General features: G+C 28.6%; 2 protein-coding genes across 2 annotated transcripts; one reads left to right on the top strand and one right to left on the bottom strand.

The window, feature by feature from the left end:
• Positions 1 to 269: 269 nt before the first annotated feature.
• On the bottom strand, positions 270 to 12,314 carry LOC105249870 (gustatory receptor for sugar taste 43a). The gene is made up of 9 exons (XM_025407971.1): positions 12,260 to 12,314; positions 11,661 to 11,798; positions 6,540 to 6,738; positions 3,614 to 3,830; positions 3,210 to 3,543; positions 3,025 to 3,135; positions 2,592 to 2,866; positions 502 to 660; positions 270 to 428 (listed from the first exon to the last, which is right to left on the bottom strand). The coding sequence occupies exons 1-9, from the start codon at positions 12,312 to 12,314 to the stop codon at positions 270 to 272; spliced, it is 1,647 nt and encodes a 548-aa protein (XP_025263756.1).
• A 1,978-nt stretch (positions 12,315 to 14,292) lies between these two features.
• Positions 14,293 to 15,828, top strand: LOC112637722. The gene has a single exon (XM_025407970.1). It carries the CDS (start codon positions 14,293 to 14,295, stop codon positions 15,826 to 15,828), a length of 1,536 nt encoding a protein of 511 aa, XP_025263755.1.
• Positions 15,829 to 17,391: the final 1,563 nt, after the last annotated feature.

Genomic DNA, 17,391 nt, shown 5'->3' with positions numbered 1-17,391 from the left:
AACTTGAATGCAGTTGGGATTGCAGTTGCGAATTGACATATCAGTCTACAAACTGCTTTACTCTGATTGGTCGATCTATAACTGTAAACCATAACTACAACCGCAACCGAGTCTATAACGTAATATAATACGGGCTTTGAGACTTAATTCTTTCAATCATGGATATTTTAGAAATAAATGCGTGAGCGACATCTATTAAATTTTAAGAAGTTTTATCATTATAGATTCGAGAACATAAAAAGAATGAAGAGAAGCATATTTTATCTTAATTATGGACCCCATCTTCCCGCTGTGATATTGTGAAGTGTCGTCGCGTTTCTCAGAATTTGCGTGGCATTCTTCAATATATTATCGAAACTGCCCTTTGTATCGTCATCTTTTTGGAATTGTATGAGTATTACAAGATATGTTGTGACTGCACCAGCAATCTAAAAATATATTATTTTGTTATTTTTTCACCTCCAAAATTAGCAACAAAAAGGAAAGATAAAAGTTATTTACTGAGGTTACGAGAGTACGATCCAAAGTGAAGAGTCCACACGCTGAAAACTCCAAAGGACGGTGCAGAAGCTGAAGTGAAAAAATTTCTAGTTGTTTTATACCTTCTCTGTCGTGATCCACGGATAGTAATTGGCTTACCAAAACCGCTGTTTTTTTCGCCTAAAGATAATCGTACAATTAACGGAATCGCAATATAAAATAATTATTAATCCGCAGGTCCACAAGAAAGCATTATAATTATTATTTTCAAGAAATAGGAAACGATTTATGATTTTAATCTTTCTGAGTTTTTTGTATCTGTTTTTATTTTTATCAATATTGCTAATAAAAAGTAAAGGCAATAGAACCAATGACGCTGAAAGTAGTGCGTGGGAGAAATTATCAATTATCGACAAATGTTTCGACCTTATTCAAGATCCTTTTCAATGTCAAACAATCAACATATGTATTATGTCTAGAATTATTTAAAAAAGAATTATTTAATCAACTAAAAAAGAATTATTTAATCAACTAAAAAAGAAAACGTCAATGTAATAATCTTTTTGAAAGAAGCTGGTATCCCTTACGAAAAAAATACTCAAATATTAAGTATAAACTCAATATTGAAAATATATTCTCCACATTGGGAGTATACACTCAAATATTGAGTGTATACACCGAAGATTGAGTATTCTCAGTAAGCAAAATGTTAGCAAGTTGACAGCAGATTGGCAGCAAATTCGATTAGAATCTTACACCAGAACCGTAGTTATCTGTGTCTGCATTAAGCTTTTGTCTGTCAACAAACGGCGGCAGAAATCAACCAGAATCTGTGAGATTTGATGTCAGATTTCCAGCAGAAACCAAGCCGAATCTGTGCATGCAACTTGATGGCAAATTAACAGCAGAAACTGAACAAGATTTGCGCTTACTTTTATTAATATTATATAAATGCAACAAAATTGATTATTTCAGGTGCTAAATAAGAACATTCCCAAACAGCATCAACTGTTAGTAGAATAAGTCTAAAGTCTGACTTCAGAGTCAGACTGAATGTCAACTTAATGTCGACTAACAGTCGACAAATGACTCGACTATAGTCGACAGTCAATCAGTTAATAAGTCGACTTAGGCCCAGTTTCACAACTTATTCTAACCGAAGTTTAGCTCGTTAAAGAAGGATTTACATTGCGTTCAATCGCAGGTGATTAATCTTTTTTTAATTCCATCATATATGTATCTATATACAGAACATTAAATCGATCAAGTTTTTAAAAAATAACATTAAAATAAAAATTTAATAGTTAATGATATGACATTAAATTGCCTGAAAATTGACTTATAATCGCCATAAAGTTAACTTCTAAGGCCCAATTTCACAATTTACTTTAATTATAGTTTAACTTATTAAAAAAGGATTTACATTGCATTCAATGTCCGATGTATGACGTCCGATTGGATACAATAGATTTTTTGATTACTTGAGCCAAGTCTCTAATTATTAAATAAAAAAAATTCTAATTATATAATATTGTTATATATAATACAATTAGAGAATAATAAAATTAAATTAACCAAGTCTTTGAAAATGAATAAATTTGATTAAATGAAATTAAATAAATTTTTAAATAATTTTAGACATAATACATATGTTTGATTATTTGACTTTAAAAAGGACTGAAATGAGGTCTGTCGATAGATCTTTTTGCTTATAATTTGCATTTTTTATCATGTAAATTTACATCCTCCAATTGTTATGCAATATAATTGATAATTTCTTTCACTCACTACTTTCAGCGTCATTGATTCTATCGTTTTTTCTTTTTACTAGCGATTTATAAAAAAAATAAAATTTTTATTACTGGATTTATTATAGGTTTTTATCAATATGTTAATAAAAAAACTTAGCTCTAGATCTTGATCCTGATATATAGTAAGATCAAGATTATTGAAGAGTTTCCAATTATCAACATTAATTTTTTTACCTTATAGTAAATTATTGTACATTTATAATATTGTAATTTCAATAGTTTAAGTTAATAAATATTAACATATATATATATATATAAATGTTAATTTATTAATTATTTAAATTAAATCATTACATATACCTGCATTAAAGTAGCATATGCGGGCTCTACTATCACGAGTAATGTCCAAATGTGAAAGATACACCACAATCCTTCTACTATAACGAATAACGTTTCACGTATTGGATCAGCATCCATTAGCAAAGCGTATGGTGTGATGATCAGATGTATTAGACAGGCAATTGTAATTACGAGTACAATGACGCCATAAGCAGTATTTATAAGTGACACTGTATCACACAGTGTCGCGTGTACTGTCGCCAATTGGGATATGCTGTCTGCAAAACTTCTGCCATCTAAAAAATGATTTTGCTACAGTTTTAGTTATATATATTTGTTATTTTCTAATATATTTAACATTTATTCTTTTTTGCTATTATTCATATTGTAGTGTTTATTACAAACGTAATTAGCTTTTATCAGATTTTTTAAAGAGTGAAAGTTAAAATCGTACCATTTGCAACAATGGAATCCATGAGCTTCGATTTACGAAACATTCGAGTATTTCCTATTATTTCTTGCCGGATGTATGTAATGAATTGTTCTTGATCTCGAAAGTCGCCAGCTAAGGAATTTGTATATCGATTTAAAAGTATTTTAAAAATTTAAAAATGATTAGTGATGTTTAAAATAACCTACCTAATCCAAGATTCTTTCTGAATTGATTTGTGATTTTACTGCTGTTAAGGATATTTTCAAGAGTCTTGTTAATTCTAAAGAACCGTTGGCCCACATTGTACACGATGATGGCATATTGAATTTCCATCATAATAATAGTTATGTACATAAAATACAGAGGTAGATAATTAAACGGCCCTTTGTTGTCCAGTTTCTTATTTAACTTCAGCCTGTAATTCCACGAGCAGACATCGAGACATGAGACTATGATGCAATAGGAAAGGCTGCAAAACGTTAACAGGATGGTGTGCCATCGCAGCTTCTTCGGCGAGAGGATTCTCAGCTTCTCATCGCACTTAAGATGAATGAATCGATAAATTCGAATGCGATAATCTCTGTGATAAAAATAATTAAACGAGACTTACATCGATCAATTTATCGATGATAGTTTGCACCTGTTGCCAGTGCATAATTGAACCGATGACGGAGACAATCATGAGACTCATTATTCCCAACCCATCGCTTGCGGTGAAAATTATCGCGTTCCGCGAAGTAAGTCTGGTGCTATTCTCCCATCCACGTCTGAGATCGCGCCAGAAACCCCAAATTAGAGCACTTATCAGGCACGCCATTAAGCATAAACTGCGATATATTATTTTAATTATATTTTGATGTAACATATTATACAGATATTACTTATATATTAAAATTAATTTAGTAATTTATTAACCTCCAAACTTTATATATATTGTTTTATACTCGGATGAAAAAAAAATAAGGTTCCCTGTTTTTATTCTTTATAATACATTTTTATTTATGTACAAATTGGTCTTATTCTGTTAAAATAAAAGCTAATAATTACGTTTTAATATAGTTTTCAAGAAGATGCACTTGTTTCATCTTAACACGAGTTTGAAGATTCTTGAACAAAATTTTGTACTGCTGTATCATCAAAGAGACTTTTCCGAAGAAAGAGGTCTAAACTTCGTTTTAGAAAAACCTCTTTCTCGTGAATTTTTTTCAGGATAATATCAGATCATACTCTGCATCAAATTCTTGTCATCACTTTATTCGAATATTTTACTGGAATATTCTTCCTCAAACTTGAATTTGGTTATTTCCAATTTTTATTTGTTTAGATGTTTAAAGAACATCTTGAGGAAACACAATGTTGCAGTACAGAATACCATTCAAGAATGGCTTAAACGTTAACGCATTTTTACCGAGAGATAAGTTTCAAATTTGTGCCAATTAAAGTAAAATAATTTCATCAATTTTTTCAAAAATTATATTGAAAAATAATCATTGTATATTTTAATACAATAAATTTAATTTGTGCATAAGTGATAAATAATAATTGTAATAAAACAGGAAACCTTACTTTTTGATTCGCTCTAGTATTTAATAGTCTAGTATAATAGTCACTTCTTCTCTCTTAAACGTTTAAGTGGGAAACTATTTGTTTACTGTCTATTTGAAGTACAAAGTCTTCAATGTTTCTCTATAAACATATACATAGTATTTATTTGAAAATTTCCATTTTATTTATTTTGCAGTTAAGCAAAAAATGCCAAAAAAAGATCGTTTTTGTTTTCAAGGAGAATGTACAGTGTGTTTCATAAACATACAGCTCAATACGGGTTGCCTGCTCATAGGAGCGTAAGAAAAATAAAAAAAACTTAAACTTAATATAACTCTTAACATTATATCAATAATCCTCATATATATATATGATTGCAATAATATTATAATATTATAACAATAATATTAATAATATTATAATAATAATGTTAATAATAATATAATTATAATATTATAATATTATTGCAATCATATGAAGATGAGGATTATTGATGTATAATGTTAAAAGTTATATTATAATAATAATAATATTATAATATTATAAACATTCTTTTAAATATATACTTTCAAATATTCATGTCACAAGTTCACTATTCTGTGCAATTTAATTTTTTCTTATAACAGCTTATTACGCGTTGATAACGTGATAACTAGTATATTTCGTCGAAAATATACGCGAGTGATCTGTTTTACCTGTATTATCGATCTTGCGCTTCTATGAGAAGGCAACCCATCGTAGAGCTGTATCGTTGAGCTGTATGATAACAAAACACCCTGTACATATAAATGTAATAAATTCAACGGAATGCCGCTTTAGTCCTGTCAGGGGATCTCTATAGCTTTATTCCTGTAGCTTTCTTAAAAAATCTATTACAATAAAGATCAAATGGCACATCATTTTAAAAGTTTTTTTCTATATAACAGTTATTTTTATTTAAATACATATTTTCCAAGAAATAGTATTTAGAAGGGTTAGGTACAAAATAATTTGAAATAAAATTTAGAATACAATTTATTTACTTTGGGATTTTATTATAACAAATGTTAAAAATGTTTTTTATTGTTTTTTAAGTAACAATAAAACCGAGTTTCAAACTAAACGAACATTTTGAAAGACATCCGTTGGAAGGAATAGCTTTATACATATTTCTTTATACGATCATTTAATATAAATCGTTATATTTTTCTATAAAGTTTTATAAACAGTAGATTTTAAATGCCTTTACAGAAAAAAATTCAGGTGAGTTAAAAATCGATAGTTTTTTTTTATTCATCTTCTCTCCAATCCATTTTTGTAGGAATTTTGTGTAGCTGAATAGTTACTTCTACTCTTATCAAGAATGGTTTAGTTCATGGAAGGGATACAATATATTCTTTAGATGTATACTTTTGACGGGTTCTAGAATAGTTTTATTGTGTATGAGGACAATTAAAAATTGTAAAAAATATTGTTATCTATAATTATTATATATATAATTGTTATATAAAATTTCAATGAAAAATATGAATAATTTGGTAAAGAATTATACAGAAATATATAACTACTTTAGCAGATATTTTCTAAAACATATTTATTTAGAATTTTTGGAATCATCTTTATTATGTCAAATATGATTTCTCAGAAAATATTCAAATTAAAAAATTAAAAAAAAACAAACATGATTGTAAAGAAAATCACAAGAAATTTTAAAATGATGTACTCACTTAACCTTTATTGTCATTTAAGCTTTTTGAAAAGCAACAACGATGAAGAAGATGAAAGACAACATCATTGAATTTATCGTATCGATATTCTCTTGGAGAAAATAGCTCCTTTTCGTATATTTTACAAAAATTAGTTACAAAATAAACAAGGTGACAATTTTTCCAAATAAATCGCTGTATACACACACACACACACACACACATATATATTTATATTAAAACGTTTAATTAAATTTGATTTTTATCTACATTGGGATATAAATCGATTTGATGGTTCATTGTCACCTGTAACTGCTATCGATGATGCTCAATCGGCCTTGATACCTGCCAGATACGTGTCGGACAAATCTTATTGGAAATACACCGGACACTTTGCTGATATAATAAATTGGAAATAAGGCTTGGTATAGATCACTGTTTGCCGACTTGTTATTACTCGTCACATTAGGATTTGCCACGTCATCGTCCAGGTTTGAAGGCTTGTCTATATACATTTATTCCAGATTATCGATTTAAATTGTCGACACTCACGATTATACATACACACACAGACATATATATATATATATATATATATATATATATATAATGGTCTTGGACACCCTGTATGTATGTGTGTGTGTGTGTGTATAAATATATACATACAGAGTGTCTTAGACCACTCGCACATCCCTTTTAAAATGAAAATAAATTATTTTTATAAAAAATCGCGAACAATTTTTAAGTAAATCCGGTACGCTCTAATAATTATATTTTCAACTTTTGATGCTGACCGGAAATGCGCCATCCGGAAGTTGAATTTTTTTAAAGGAATATGGTACTTTTATTACAGATTCGAATTGTACGTGAAAAAATAAGAAACTTTTGTATCGAACGTTTTTCCTAAAAAGGCCTTTGTTGATCTTAACATTTGAAGATGATTATTTCATCACAATTACTTTCAAGGTCAATTTTAAAATAATAAAATGTACCATGTTCCCCTAAAAAAATTCAACTTCCGATCCGGATGATGTATTGCCGGTCGGAATTAAAAGTTGAAAATATCGCTATTTGATAGAGCTTACTCGATTTACTTAAAAATTGTTCGCGGTTTTTGATAAAAGCCATTTATTTTCATTTTAAAAGAGGTGTACGGATGGTCTGAAACATCCATTATACAGGGTGGGAAAAAAGTATGGAAACAAACAATTAGTACCGAAATTATTCATTTTTCGACAAAATGTCTTAGACATAATTTTTATGGTATGAAAAGATGTATTATGTGGCATAGACGGCATGACCTTGAAATGACCCCTACGAGCTGCATACAAATAACGTAAAAAATTTCAAATGGAACTCGTCAGTTTTTGTTACAGATTCTTGTAGCTGATGTCAAAACGTTTACAAAACACTGCATATGAGCCCCATTCCCTTAAAAACACTCCCAGTTACGAAACAATTGTGATAATTCGTATCTTCTACTTTTGGCTTATCCTTTACGGAATCTGTTTCATTAAATCGTTGAATTGTCTTAGCAACGGTAGATCTTACTATGCCCGGTTGTCCGATTCGAAAAGTTTCATTAAACAAAACTGTAACTTCATCGTGAGTTCTTTCATTCTCACCCCAACCACGCATCATCAACAGCGATATTCGCTCTCGTTCTGTTAATCGGGCCATCGTGAAAATAACATTTGAAATTACAGAAATGAAAATCAGTAACAATTCCTATGATAGAAAACGACAAAAATAGCAAATTTTCAAAACACAATATCCGAAACTTGTATACCAATTGACACTACTTTTTTAAGGATAAAATAAATGATAATAATAAATAAGGTAGCGATGATCAAGAAATCAAAAAAATTCTATGAATACTCATAGACAGTGTATCATATGACAACAGGTACAATTACATGTTATTAGTGGACGCAACTGAACGTCATGATGCGAAATCAGTAAGCAATGTCAATGTGCATACAAATTGTTTGTATCACAATTGTTTCGTAACTGGGAGTGTTTTTAAGGGAATGGGGCTCATATGCAGTGTTTTGTAAACGTTTCGACATCAGCTACAAGAATCTGTAACAAAAACTGACGAGTTCCATTTGAAATTTTTTACGTTATTTGTATGCAGCTCGTAAGGGTCACTTCAAGGTCATGCCGTCTATGCCACATAATACATCTTTTCATACCATAAAAATTATGTCTAAGACATTTTGTCGAAAAATGAATAGTTTCGGAAATAATTGTTTGCTTCCATACTTTTTCCCCACCCTGTATATATATATATATATATATATATATATATATATATATATATATACTTATCATATTAAACAAATATAATACAACAAGATTCTTCACGCAACATGATTGTCAAAATTTGTATGTAACATGTTTCATAATTCTTACAAATTCTTACAAACTTTTATATTTGTGCCGCATTTTTTAATACATTTTTAAATAGTGATTTTATTTTATTTTTGATAAATATAATTGATTAAATATAATATTTCAAAAATATTTAGATATATATTTAGATACCAATGGAATATATCTGACACGATTTTGCCAATTTCAATGCCAAAGATCATAATCTTGATCAAATATTTCAAAATCATCAAATTCGATAAAATTATTTATTTTTTTTAAATGATTACAACAATCATTTTTATACCTATCATAAAACGGATCTGTAACGTTACATTTTTTCTGTAACTATAAAGGCCATCGCACATAAGCATCGAAAATTATGCCACCATTTTATATATAGACTTACTTAACATATTATAAGCATAAGTATGATGCTCATTGATCCATATGGTTTTATGATATGCATATGCAGCTATGCAATTTTATGTGCGATAGTCCTAATGGTAACAAATTGTCACATACATTAGTTACTTTTTTTAGTAACAATAACGAATTTATGTTATTTTTCATATTTTGAACATATTTATGACATCGACAAATATTTTTATGTATTCAATCTTCAATCATCATATATATACCGATATTCATATAATAAATTCGGATGATGCAAGGAATATTTATACAAGGAAAAAAATAAATATTAAAAAGAATAAAAATAATTTTTAAAAAAGCCGGTTGTGGCTCTCAAATATGTAAGTAAAAGGAATAGTGTTTTTTGTAGATTTTGACCTTCTGAATATGATAAAACTATTAAAAAATTTGTAGGGCTTAGGAGTATTCTGAAAATTAAACAAGAATATGATGTATTTATAGAAATTTGGACGAGTTATCATAAAACGAATTCTTGTATGAGTTGTTAGAAGAGAAGAGCGAGGAAGAAGGTATGTTTTGTGTTTGTATATAAGAGAAGAATGCGAGAGGAAGAGATTTAGGGAATAAATTAAGATAAAAGGACTACAAAAACCCAATGTAAAATGGAAGACGTGTTTGGAGTGGGATGTTAAAGAGTGAAATAGAGAAGATTATTTCTGTATGTCTAATTATCTAAACTGAATCATTTTACAATGTTTCTATAAATCAATTTAATTGTCCATTATATAATCTTATTATTATGTCATATAACAAAAAGATTAAGTTGACTTAACTCTCATTAAATCTTTTGCTACTTTTAATTCATTCTCCATTTAGATTCGTTTCTTTTCGAGCCCGGAATTGTAACAAAAAGGTGATATGTCGATCTTATTTTTTCTTTTTTTAATTTTCTTTATATATTGATCATGCCTTTAATTGGGAGGATGTGCAGATTTTAGATCGTGAACCATTTTTGAGTAAGAGATTAATTTCTGAAATACTATATATAAAAAAGGCAAAAAATGATTTAAATTTGCAAACGGACACTGAACGCTTACCCGAAATTTATTTAAATATTGTAAACAACTTGTCAAAGATTTAACTTAGTTTTCTATCATAACAAATAGGTCTGCGACTTTGCTATGTGTACATTTTTAAATATCCTTTGACTCACTTTACCGTTTATAAATTAGTCACATCTATCTGTTAAAGACTAGTCGTTCTTTGTCTTTGGAGATGTGGACTTGTTTCCATTTGTCTCCTAGACTCGCCATTATCTTCGATGTCTGGAAGCATCATCAAGATAATGAGATATCGAGACATTTAATATTACTTTGGACGGCATCCTATTTTATCGATTCAGATATGTAACACCTTTGTTATATTTTTACCACATCATCACATTTGCGCTGAAGATGACCCAAAAATAGAGTCGAAACGTTCGCTATTCTTTCGTATAATTTTATTTTTATTTTTTATTATTTTTTTTATATTTGTTTTATGCCTTTATTTGTTTTTATATTTGTTTTATGCCTTTGTTTGTATAATAAATAAATAAATATGTCATAACATCGACGCTCGACTCGTATTGCTATTGAAATTAATTTGTTAATTTTATATTTCGAGTCTTATACCTCTATTATTTATTTTTATATATTGTTATATTTTATATTTTAATGGATTTTTTATTTAATTTACTTTTTACTTATTTTAATTTCAATTTTATTTATTTTTTTTTATATTTTATTGAATTTCTATTTTTTGAATTTTAACACTTTTTCTATTTGTTTTTTTACATTTTGATTAAAAAATCAATTAACTTATTAGGCAGTGTGTTTGAAATCAAAACTCACGTGGATATGTTTTGTGATAGCTTCATACATCGCCTGAATTTCAATAAATACACTATGTATTTACTCAATTGTCAAAGTGTTCTTTAAATCCCACGAATTTTTTGATTGTTTTATTATATTGATGATATCAAAATTTATAAAAAACACTACACTTCTTCTTATTTACATTTTTGAAAGACAAAATTGCCTTCTTCTTAACATCCTCTTTTAACATATATTTTGTGATTTAATTCTATGTATTAATCTAAATATAATGGTCCTTATAGTTTCATGCATTTTAAGAACAAATAAGTGTAAAATTAAAATTTGTAAATATAAAATTAAAAGTACAAAAAGAATATAATTTTGTGTTATGTGACTGTATTTATAAATTTAATAAAAATCAAAATTTATTTGCTTTTACGTTTTAAGACTTTTCTTCTAAATTTTTTTATAGTTTTGCAAATTTAAAATAAAAAATTTATTGCTCTTATTAATATTTTAATAAAAAATTACAAAAAGTACAAAAAGTAAGTTTTTTATTCAAAAAAAAATTTTTTTACTCTTATCTCGTTTCAGTATTAAAATGAAAAAAGGGAGAGAGAATCATTACTTTAAATAGTGATAACGGTAACTAATTACTTTTAAAAACCAATAACTAATAATAATAACTAGCTTTAACTCGATAACGGATAATGGTTAGTTATCTAGTTATTTTTAAAAAGTAACTTTCCATTCTTTGATTTCATATCAAATAAATTTCAAATTTTATCTAAAAATGATGTAAAATAAAGATATATCATCTTACTGTTTGTCTTATTTGTCATTTGTCCATTATCCAAATCGTTCCATTGCACATGCATTTTTTTGGACATGAGGGTAGTTTCGTTGATGATATTCATAGACGCGCTCGCAAAATAATTCGCAAGCTGTATTGAATAGACTCCTACGATCACATGTAATAATTAAATTTACAACTTGTTAAATCTTTACTTTAAAATTTTATTATTAGTATTAAAATGAAATATAAAGTGAGTGTACAAACTGTATGTATGTAACATTTAATGTTAGTATGAAATGAAATGTAAAATGTATGTATAATTGGCAAAAAAAAAATAAAAAAGTAAGCGCTAATATGTGTGTAAATTTTACCTTTTCATTCGCATTCAGCGGAAGAAATGAAGACACAAGATCTTTTACAAAAATACCGTTTCTTCGCGCAGAATATACTTTATAAAAATCATCGCACTTTTGTCAATTACATCATCAATTACTGGAAAATCTATTGTTGCGAGATTCATCGAAAATTTACGAGAATTTGAGGCGCAACCCGCGCAACTCACGGAATGAAATGCGACGCAGCTGAAGTTCTCTCTGCGTTTTATGTCCCGCTCTTCCCATTCATACTTGTCAGATTGTCAACGGATAATTGTTGTTGATCGAGCGCTCGCGAGAGATGCATATCTTTCGAAAAATATATACTTGTCTATCTCCTATATGTTGATTCAAACACGCGACAAGATTTTCGCGCGTAAATATAACGAAATCTATACAAAAGGCTTTACAATCTCAAATATATTGGTAATTTTGCTCGTATGATGGATATCTCATTGAAAACAAAGGGAAGAATTCTTTTCAAAACGATAAAGTCTCTTGGATGTTTTTCGCGTATGATCGGATCAATAGAACATAATTCTCGCAGCATATTTTTTTCTACCGTGCAACGTAGGCAAATATTAACTGAGCATATTAAATACAAATTGTGGAGTATTATTATTGTTATTATAACTTACGTGCAATTTTTTAACATGTGCAACTTTTAACATGCAATATTGCACAATACTTTTAATACTTCATCACGAAAAATATTTAGATCTTTTGTCTAAAATTAAGTAAAAAAAAAATAATTTTTTTAATAACGTTTTTATCAAATGCTAATATGTATATGTAAGAATAAATAAATGTATTTAAGTTTTTCGCTATTTATTTTCATGTATAGAATTAAAATTATCATTTTTTTAATTAGAGAGAATGTATAATAAATCAACAAATAAAATTAAGAGAGTAAGCATCAGGACATGATTAAAAATTATTTGCATTTTTTAATAAATCAATACATTAAATCTAATAATTAATATTTACAAATCGAGCGATTTTTGTTTTATTAAAATTAAAATTTATGTAATTTAATCTTACATATTTTATTTTTCTTGCAACAAAATTATATACATTTATTCGCATAATTTGTATCTAAGGTTAGGTTAGGTCTAACTAAGAAATTCATAGTTCAATGCTAAAAAAGTTAATAATAATTATATTATTATTTCACCTACTTATTTGCTCTCTATTGCCATTTGTTCTTCCTATCAATTATTAAATTTAGGAGAGCTATTCACAATATTTGTTAAATTTACGCTGGCTGAAATATGCGTCATTGTTCAAATTCTTTCTTCCGGTACATTAATGTAAATTACAGCCACGGAGCCACTAAACTCCTTAAATCGTGGATCAAGCTTCGGAAATCCATTATATCTAATAGAATCAAGATCAATTTTTTAAGACGATGTATTGAGCATAATATTTTTCCGTCACATATAGACCGGTTACTGTCAAATTTTAAATTTTCTTATCATAATCACAGATCTAATCTTTTATTTAATAACATGTTACAGACTTTTTACAATAAACTAATACGTATTGAACTTAGGGATACTTATTTTTTCATTAGAAAAAGCTATGAGAGAATGTTCCATTTATGTGCAGATATCTATAGAAATTTACCTGTGTCTGTCTGTAATTATTTTTTCAACAGTTAAAGCCGCCCTTTATTTTGCTTCTACCTAAATGAAAATTACAGACTAAACAAAAAATTTAATTTCTTACTTTCAAAACAACGCAGTATAAATAGTCTCAAACCGATTCACTATTATTGTCATCTACATCCTTCGATTCTTGGTAATGATTCTGCCTCATTACAGCGCTTTAAATGGTCATTCAATAGGAACAATTTACCATTAAATAATATCTGTGAAATTCTAATTGATCCTAACATATATACAAATTCACATTCTAATTTGAATGAGATTAAGGATAAATGGTTTGTCAATCTCTCGAACGTATATATTCCTTCGGAAATTCAAAGTTTCTTACAACTTGGGGAGAATTTTAGCCTTCCTCACATTAACATTTCCAATTTAACTACGGAATTCATAAAACACATTGAATGCAACTTAATGAAGCTTTCTCCGGAATTAAGAATTTCTATTAGAGACAAATCGAAATCAGTGATTAAAAACATCCCTTCTTTTTCTTATCCTAGAAATTCACAGAATGAATGGTTGACACGCCTCTATTCAATTACAAAAAATTTCCTACAAAAGAATAAAGATCTCATTCTTACACGCGCAGATAAGGGGAATGTTACGGTGGCACTTGGTAGAATGGACTATATAAACAAGGTTCAACAATTACTTGGAGACGAGAATACTTATACAATAATTAAGAAGGACCCTACAAAAAAACTGATTTCTAGCTTACGAGAGCTATTATCGAGATGGAAAAATCATGGCTACATCTCTAATGCCATTTACAAATCTCTTTTGTTTACCGATGGGACTTTACCTAGAGCTTATGGTTTGCCAAAAATCCATAAGACTAACATTCCATTCAGACTCATCGTCTCATCTATAAATAGCCCTCTCTATTCCCTTGCATTATTTTTGCACAAGGTCATGATTAAGAACTTTCCTATCGCTCCTAGTCACATAAATAACAGTTTCGATCTAGTACATAAATTAGCTGATATTCACATTGATGACGATTCTGTGTTAATCTCATTAGATGTGACTTCCCTGTTCACGAATATTCCGGTTGATCTGGCTCTTTCCAGCGTCTCGAGCAGATGGAGATTTATTCAGAACACATATGGTTTGCCTGAATTTGAGTTTTTAAATGCAGTTAGATTAGTATTAAACTCCACTTTTTTTACCTTCAATAACATTTTTTATAAACAAACTTTCGGCACCCCTATGGGATCTCCCATATCACCTATCATAGCTGACATAGTTTTACAGGACTTAGAAGAGAGAGCTTTGAATACTTTAAGATTTACTCCACGATTTTATTTTAGATATGTTGACGACATCTTAATGACTGTTCCTACCGACTCAATTGACTCGACTCTTTCCATTTTTAATTCCTTTCATGACAGATTACAATTTACTTATGAACTGGAGGTTGACAGAAAAATCAACTTCTTGGACGTAACTATAATTGTTAATAATAACGTTTTAATATTTGACTGGTTTCACAAATCCACATTTTCGGGCAGATATCTGAATTATTTCTCTCAACATCCACTTTGCCAAAAGAAGGGCACGATAATCGGTCTCGTGGACAGGGTTTTCTCTTTATCGCATCCGACTTTTCACTATAAAAATCTTGACCTTGTTGTAAGAATCCTTCTGGACAATGGATATCCTCTGAGCCTTGTTTTTCAAGTCATGAATCAACGGCTGAGATCTTTGATTAATAGTCGTGTTCACAATGATCATAGTGCATCAAACGATTCCTCCACGTTTTTTACAGTTCCATATCTGCCGGGTGTTACTGAGCAGTTCAGAGGTGTTACAAATAACTTGAACGTAAAACTTGCCTATATCAGCCTGAATAAACTAAACAAGTTTATTAAAGTTCATAAAGACTATATTCCCACTAACTGTAAAACAAACGTAGTCTACAAAATTAACTGTTCCGATTGCGATGCCTCATATGTCGGCCAAACATCGAGAATGTTAAAGACGAGAATTTCAGAGCATAAATCACATATTAATAAAAATCTTGTTACTCGCTCTGTTATTACTAATCATAGACTACAAGGAGATCATGATTTTCGTTGGAATGACGTTCAGGTTCTTGATGAGACTTCTTTTTATAATAGAAGACTCATCTCAGAAATGCTTTTTATAAAAAGATAGAAGAATTAAATTTGTAGACAGACACAGAAAGTTTACCGTCTTTGTATCATGACATTATAAACAAACTACCGAAAATATGAAAGTCACGTTCGAGTATATATAAGTGCCTCTCACCGTCATTTTTGAGAGTAACCGATATTTTATGTTTGAAGCTTGTTGTTTGCTTTCCATCTCTGGTTCCACAGTAGAACAGTGTCTTAGTAAGTACTTTTATTTCTTTCATCCTTTTATAACATTAATATCTATAATTTGTCGGTGCCAATTTTAGACTGCACCTGGTACTGTTGTCGAGCCACTGTTCTACTTCTATCATATTCGCGTAATAAAGGCTTCCACATCTTTTCACCATGAAGACCAATATTTTTGACAAGCGATTATTAACGTTACGTCTCTGCGATCTCGTCATAACTTATATTTATTCTTCGTTTTAGTAATTATGATTTATTGTATGTCCCTTATTATTTATTAATATTATATCTTTGCGCTGAAGAAGGCTCGAATCAAGAGCCGAAACGTCCGCTATCTTTATTTTTATTTTTATTTTTACTTTTATATATATTTCCAGACTATTTACTTGAAACTCTGTACATTCTCACCGCTTGCGTCTCTTTTTATTAAATTATTATAACTGTTTTCTTTATGATAATTTTCACCTACTTATTTGCTCTCTATTGCCATTTGTTCTTCCTATCAATTATTAATAATTATATTGTTATTATAAATTTTGTGACAAAAATATTTAGTTTAAACTAATTAAAATATATTGGATGAAATTATAATATCTTAAACCAATATAATACATACGATGAATCTTCCTATTAAATTCTTTCAAATACTGATCTAAAAATAAATTTATTAATAGATATAGATATTCATTAGTAGATATTATGCCCGTTTACATCTTTTAAATATTTCATACAATCTTTAACAATATTTGATAATTATGCATAAAAAGGGCTCACCTTCGCACAAATGTTTCATTGACATATGTTGTCCCTGATTAACGATGCGTGATTAAGATGTTATCCCTGATTAACATTTTAAAGATTTTAGCCGGCGGTTGTTCTTTATTCAAAAGTTATTAACAAATTAATGCGAGAAATATTGACATAAAGATTATACTTTATTTGTTCACCGATTTGCTTTATTTTTAAATATGTTATAGAAGAGATTTTTCCGAGTAATTTTGTATATATATATATATATATATATATATATATATATATATATATATAAGGGTCGGACTCAAATAGTTTTGGAGATATAGGCTGAAGAAGGATAAAAATAATAAATACAAAAATAAGATAAATCTTCGGAAAACCTACCTATATGAAATAATGGGTAAGAATATCCAATTTCTACGTATTTTTATCTCCTGAACACGAATATGGAACTTGAAAATAGCGGTCGAAATTGCAAGTCGAAGAAAAACGCAAAAAAGGTAAATTAAAGGTAAATTTAAAAAAAGATAAATAATTTAAATTTATATAAAATTTAATACAATTTATTACAATTAAAAAATATCACAAATGCATGTGTACATACACACACACACATACACAC

The sequence above is a fragment of the Camponotus floridanus genome, unplaced genomic scaffold (assembly GCF_003227725.1).
Source record: "Camponotus floridanus strain SB8 unplaced genomic scaffold, Cflo_v7.5 scaffold199, whole genome shotgun sequence".
Lineage (NCBI taxonomy): Eukaryota > Metazoa > Arthropoda > Insecta > Hymenoptera > Formicidae > Camponotus > Camponotus floridanus.
The sequence above is the reverse complement of the archived record's forward strand: the minus strand, read 5'-3'. Positions and strand labels throughout refer to the sequence as shown.

Coding starts and splice junctions, on each gene's coding strand:
- LOC112637722 (XM_025407970.1), top strand. CDS start 14,293: ATGGACTATATAAACAAGGTTCAACAATTACTTGGAGACGAGAATACT.
- LOC105249870 (XM_025407971.1), bottom strand. CDS start 12,314: ATGCATCTCTCGCGAGCGCTCGATCAACAACAATTATCCGTTGACAAT. Junction 3,136..3,209: donor CAGAAAGAATCTTGGATTAG/GTAGGTTATTTT, acceptor CAAATTCCTTAG/CTGGCGACTTTCGAGATCAA. Junction 2,867..3,024: donor GGATTCCATTGTTGCAAATG/GTACGATTTTAA, acceptor ATCATTTTTTAG/ATGGCAGAAGTTTTGCAGAC.